At 39.2% G+C, this 6,210-nt stretch overlaps 1 protein-coding gene across 1 annotated transcript in view; it reads right to left on the bottom strand.

Moving 5' to 3' along the window:
* Positions 1–2,764: 2,764 nt before the first annotated feature.
* Positions 2,765–6,210, bottom strand: part of WDR46 (WD repeat domain 46) — a 112,773-nt gene continuing 109,327 nt past the window's right edge. The window contains exons 15-16 of the mRNA XM_053721884.1: positions 5,924–6,037; positions 2,765–3,323 (exon numbers count right to left, since the gene is read on the bottom strand). Coding sequence (XP_053577859.1) covers positions 3,222–3,323; positions 5,924–6,037 — 216 coding nt within the window. The 3' untranslated portion in view covers positions 2,765–3,221. The remainder of the gene's footprint in view (positions 3,324–5,923; positions 6,038–6,210) is intronic.

Genomic DNA, 6,210 nt, shown 5'->3' with positions numbered 1-6,210 from the left:
CAAAAACCCCTTCGAGAGGTCCTATATGTTCAGGGGACTCCTTCAGGGAAGCTGGATGTCTCAAGCTGCAAAAACTAATGGAAAATAGGCCCCTCCCAACCTGTACTCACAGTGAGAGGGCCTTAAAAAACTATCCCTAGGCAAAATCTAGTCAGCCATGTAGAAAAACTGGGCCCCAGAATAAAGTTTTATCACCAATATGAAATAAACGTTTATACACCTCAAGCAAACGTTATATCTATTAAGTAATGTGAGTAAATAATAAAAATATTACCCTTTACAGCAAGCATGATACCAGTCGTTATTAAATCACTGTAATCAGGCTTACCTTAAATAAATCCAGTATTGTCAGCATTTTCTAGCTTATCATTTCTCTAGAAAAATTTAAAACTGCACATACCTCAGAGCAGGAGACCCTGCACGCTATTCCCCCAGCTGAAGTTACCCATCTCTTCAGTTATGTGTGAGAACAGCAATGGATCTTAGTTACAACCTGCTAAGATCATCAAAGACCACAGGCAGACTCTTCTTCAACTTTCTGCCTGAGGCTAAAATAGTACAACTCCGGTACCATTTGAAAATAACAAACTTTTGATTGAAGATAAACTACATTAATGCACCACATCTCTCTAGCTGCTTCCCTTGTCGAGAGCTGCAAGAGAATGACTGGGAGGTGGCAGTTAGGGGAGGAGCTATATAGACAGCTCTGCTGTGGGTGATCCTCTTGCAGCTTCCTGTTGGGAAGGAGAATATCCCACAAATAATGGATGAATCCGTGGACTGGATACACCTTACAAGAGAAAAGTCATAGAGGAATGGGGTTTTAAATAATGAAAATATTTGGCGCCAAGTATAACACACAACACACACAGAAATTTTTTTTGCCGCTAACATCATCCGGAAATGACACATGACACTCATTGAAGACGCAAGCTTGTGAATGGTCTCGGCGTCAACTAAGATGCCGGCAGTGACAAATTTGCATCATCCAATGTAACTTCATGCCAAAAAAATCTTGCGACAAAAATGACGCAATATACTTTGGCATTTTGCGCCCTCGCAAGCCTAATTTTGCCCGCGAATTTAAAATGACAGTCAGTTGAAAAAAAAAAAGACTATACCCCAGGTAAGAAATACATTTTTCCTAAAAAATGCATTTCCCAGATATGAAACTGACAGTCTGCAAAAGGAAATATACTGAAAACCTGAATCATGGCAAATATAAGTACAATACATATATTTAGAACTTTATATAAATACATAAAGTGCCAAACCATAGCTAAGGTGTCTTAAGTAATGAAAACATACTTACCAAAATAAACCCATCCACATATAGCAGATAGCCAAACCAGTACTGAAATGGTTATCAGTAGAGGTAATGGAATATGAGAGTATATCGTTGATCTGAAAAGGGAGGTAGGAGATGAATCTCTGCGACCGATAACAGAGAGCCTATGAAATAGATCTCCCGTCAGAAAACCATTGCATTCAATAGGTGATACTCCCTTCACATCCCTCTGAAATTCACTGTACTCTGAGAGGAATCGGGCTTCAAAATGCTGAGAAGCGCATATCAACGTAGAATCTAAGCACGTACTTACTTAACCACCTCCATAGGAGGCAAAGTTTGTAAAACTGAATTGTGGGTGTGGTGAGGGGTGTATATATAGGCATTTTGAGGTTTGGGAAACTTTGCCCCTCCTGGTAGGATTGTATATCCCATACGTCACTAGCTCATGGACTCTTGCCAATTACATGAAAGAAACAGCTATCGTACCTAAAATAAGTTTTTTTTCTTTGTTTTTTACAAACCTAACAGCAGATTTTCTAACGCAATTGGTCAAACTAGTGTGACTCATTGTCATTAGTAATGTTCTCCTAGACCAGGGATGGGGAACCTTGGCCCTCCAGATATTTCAGAACTAATTACCCATAATGTTTAGGCACTCTGAAGTCCAGTTAAGCATCATGGGAAATGTAGTTCTGAAACATCTGGAGGGCCAAGGTTCCCCATCCCTGTCCTAGACTATTATATAACTTTATTGGCTCGATTTATCAAGTCCTTCTCTCTCCTTTGACTGCAGGTTCACACAAGTGAACCTGTAATCAGGATTTATAAAGACGGCTGCTTCCCTGCCCTGTTCTCCACCTCTTAGGTAGAGAATTTTAATCTCCCCAGTCTCTTCCAATCAGGGAGATCGACAGCTTATGCCCGCGCGTGATTGGCTGTTCACTGGTATATATGTCAAAATGGTGAAGTAAATAATTCTGTCTCTTGTTCTAAGGAGGCGGTGTCTGACATAACCAACTCTAAGCAGCTTCTAGATGAGGGGTTTTTAAAGTCTTGGTGGTGGGACCCCCCTCCCATAATAGATCTTAAATTATTTTTTTCACTTTAAAAAACATTGTAAGATAAGGGGCAGTCTGCAGAGGATTAGATACAAAGTAGTCACAGAGGTAAAAAACCATGTTGGTTATGCAAAACTGGGATGGGTAATAAAGGGATTATCACTCTTTTTAAACAATACATATTTTGGTGTAGACTGTCCCTTTAAATTTGTATGGGATCCAAAAACCTGAGTACGTAGTTGAAAATAATGAAACCAGGGCGAGGTTTCTGACAAATTTCAATGTATCCTGTGACTGCCATCAGCCAATCACAGACTAAACTCTTGCATATGATCAGTAACTGCTGGTGCCTCAGAACGTGTGAAAATAAAAAAAAAGACTGCAGTTTGATAATGGAAGTGAACTGGAACTAAGATGCCTGTTAACGTGTCTTTATACAATACACACAAAACTTTTTCTTAAGCATTAACATTTATATTCTATTTGAACATCAATAAAGATATTTAATATTGTATCAAAGCTGTTTATTATTATACGTTTTATCTCTTTCATACGACTAAAGTCCATAGTCCAAGATCTTTATTATGAACTGTTTACTAAGTGTGAAGAATAACTGAAGATAAAAAATACTAGGTCACTCCCCACACATAAAAGGGGTGGGATTACTTTGTCACTCACTGAGTGATAACTGGAGATGTATTTTAGGCCACACCCATTGTTCATAAGGGGAAGTTCCCAGCAGGGACACGCCCACTAGGGGAATGAAAGTCTTAATTTACATCACAATCACTCCACTCCTAAAAATGAAGGTCCTCGATCAGAAGCGCCAGCTCCACCCCAAAAAAGCGATCGTGCAATATCATCTGCGGTTGTCACTTTTTAAATCTGTCTAGGGTTGTTTTGTGGCTAGATACAGTCTTGGTCTCAGCACTGCGCTGCTCATTTTGGGTATCAATGCTCTGCCGGATCTGTTCCTAAAAAGATGATAAAAAAAAAGAGTAAATTAAAAAGGTGGAAAGTGCGAGTGCTGCCCAGGCAACGAAACCCTGGTTGTGATCAGCTGAAAAGAGAAAGGAAATGGAAAGAGAAAATCTAGGGATGGAAGACTCAAAGTTTAAGAGGACAGCACCTGTTTGCCTGTTATGTTTAAAGGGACATGAAACCCAACATTTTTCTTTCATGATTTAGGTAGAACATACAATTTTAAATAACTTTCCAGTTTACTTCTAATATCTAATTTGCTTCATTCTCTTGATATAATTTGTTGAAGGAGCAGCAATGCACTACTGGTTTTTAACTGAACACATGGGTGAGCAAATGACAGTATATACGGTATATATATGCAGCCACCAATCAGCAGCGAGAACCTAGGTACTTTACTGCTCCTGAGCTTTCCTAGATAAACCTTTCACCAAAGGATAACAAGAGAAAGAAGAAAATTAAATAATATAAGTAAATTGGAATCGTATGCTCTGTCTAAATCACGAATGTCTAATTATGACTTTACTGTCCCTTTAAATGTGGTATTTCTTTTTTAAGATAAAACTGCATGTTTATTTCAGGCAATCAAGGTGTTGAGTCTCCTGATTAAACATTTAAACCTATAACTGCAATCAATTCTTTTATTTCATACATTATTGTAATCTCTCGTGTACGTTGTGTATATGTGCGCATCAGTGCGCGGGCATCTCAGAAGCATGAGGTGGGAGAGTGGGTGACATAGAAGGTGAAGTGACATCATAGTGAAGTTGTATTTAGTAATGTTCTGATAGGGAAACCAGGTGGTCAAAGGATTTTGTCCAACAGTAAACAGTAATTTAAAGGACATAGATAGGACAAGAAGGCAATTTTAAACAATTTTCCAATTTACTTCGATTATCTAATTAGCTTCATTCGCTTGATGCCCTTTGTTGAAAAGCATATCTAAATAGGCTCAGTAGCTGCTAATTGGTGGCGGCACATAGATGCCTTGTGTGATTGGTTCACCCATGTGGATTGCTATTCCTTCAACAAAGGATATCTAAAGAAGGAAGCAAATTGGATAACAGACGTAAATTGGAATGTTGTTGAAAATTGTATTCTCTATCTGAATCATGAAAGAAAAATGTTGGGTTTCATGTCCCTTTAAGGCAGACCACAGAAAAGAATAAGAGAGAGATTTATCAAGCAATCTACCCTCGCAGTTTCAGATTCCCCTGAAAAATAAGCTAAGAAGCAGCGGTTATAAGAGCGCTACTCCTTAACTCGTCCACCACCTCCGACGTGGCGGACAGCAATCATCCCGATCGGATATGATCGGGTTGATTGACACCCCCTGCTGATTGTGCAGGGGGCAGTATTGCACAACCATTTCACACTAAATGCTTGTGCAATGATAAATGCTGACAGTGTATGCTGTCGGCATTTATCAACGTCAGGCGTACATGATCCGCTACAGCTGATCATGTCTGTCTGACACATGATAAATCGGCCCCTAGGTGTGTATCAGGAGTTGATTTTAAGCGGGATGTGCAAATCATTTGAATGAAATTGTCAAGGGCTGGGTGGGTAGGTTAAAAAAAAATCAGAGAGGAGAAGATGGGGACGAAAAGTACTTATAATGGAGTGAACACTTAGACCGTGAGGAGACATTGTCAGAGCTAATAAGGAGCAGATGATGAAATAACAGGAAATGGGCATAACAAGGGCTGAAGGAAACATGAAACAAGGGACTTAACGGGATACCAAATCCACATTTTTTTCCATGATTCAGACAGAGCATTTCATTTAAAAAAAGCTTCAAATGTATTTATATTCTCAAATTTGCTTTGTTCATACGTTATTCTGTGTTGAAGAGATACCTAGGTAGATGTCTGGAGCACTACAGGGCAGGAAATAGCCGCTGTCCTCTAGTGCTCTTGTAAATGGATAACATTCTTGCAAAACCGCTGTCATATAGTGCTCCAGACATGTGCACGCTCCTGAGCTACATCCCTTTTCAACAAAACATACAAAGAGAACTAAGAAAATTTGATAAAAGAAGTAAATTAGAAAGTTGTTTAAAATCGCATGCTCTATCTAAATCATGAAAGTACAAATTTTGGTTTAATTTGCCTTTAAAGGGACATTAAACCCAAAGATTTTCTTTCATGATTCAGACAGGACAAGGGGAAAAAAATGGGATCATATATGATTTGGTATGGCAAGAAAAAGAAAGGGGCAATATAAGGCCTAGTAGGGGGAGGGGAATGAAAGATGACAATAGGGTATGGGGCGAGAGATGGGAAGAGGCCAAGGTATGATGTAGACAGGGAGAGGGATGGATATGAGGTAATATGGGGTTTTGGATGGGTGACCGAACAAATAGGGACAATACCAAACCTGGACAAAGGGACAATGAATAGAAGTTGCAAGATATAAGGGATTGGAAGAGTTAGAAAATAAATTAGACTACATGAGGCCTCAGAAAGGCAAGTGTTGAAATAGAGGGATATATGGCCTAGTCAGGGTGAAGGGAATGGAATGATAGGGTTGGGCAAGGAAAAGAAACATGGTGGTAAGAAAAGTAAATTATTAATGGTGTCCAGCCACTTACCCTCTGCTTCTGGTAAGCAACCTTCTTTTTACGCTTGACCAAGCTCCCAGTTGAACTTCGGCCCTTTAACTTGTGCCGGGGAACAAAAGGAGACTCTTCATATGGATCATAACCCTGAAATAAAGAAGAAAATATGACAAATGCCAACATAAAAATGAGGAAAGAACATGGCGCAGAATGAGTGAAAAAACATAATGGTCATAGGGAAAACTAAGTAATAACATCTAGAAATGTAAATGTGTGAAAAAGAGTAAAGTATGAGAGAACGCAGAGCAAGACCGTAACCT

The sequence above is a fragment of the Bombina bombina genome, chromosome 7 (assembly GCF_027579735.1).
Source record: "Bombina bombina isolate aBomBom1 chromosome 7, aBomBom1.pri, whole genome shotgun sequence".
NCBI classification, from domain to species: Eukaryota; Metazoa; Chordata; class Amphibia; order Anura; family Bombinatoridae; genus Bombina; species Bombina bombina.
Note: the sequence above shows the minus strand (reverse complement) of the source record. Positions and strands in the feature narration are given on the sequence as shown.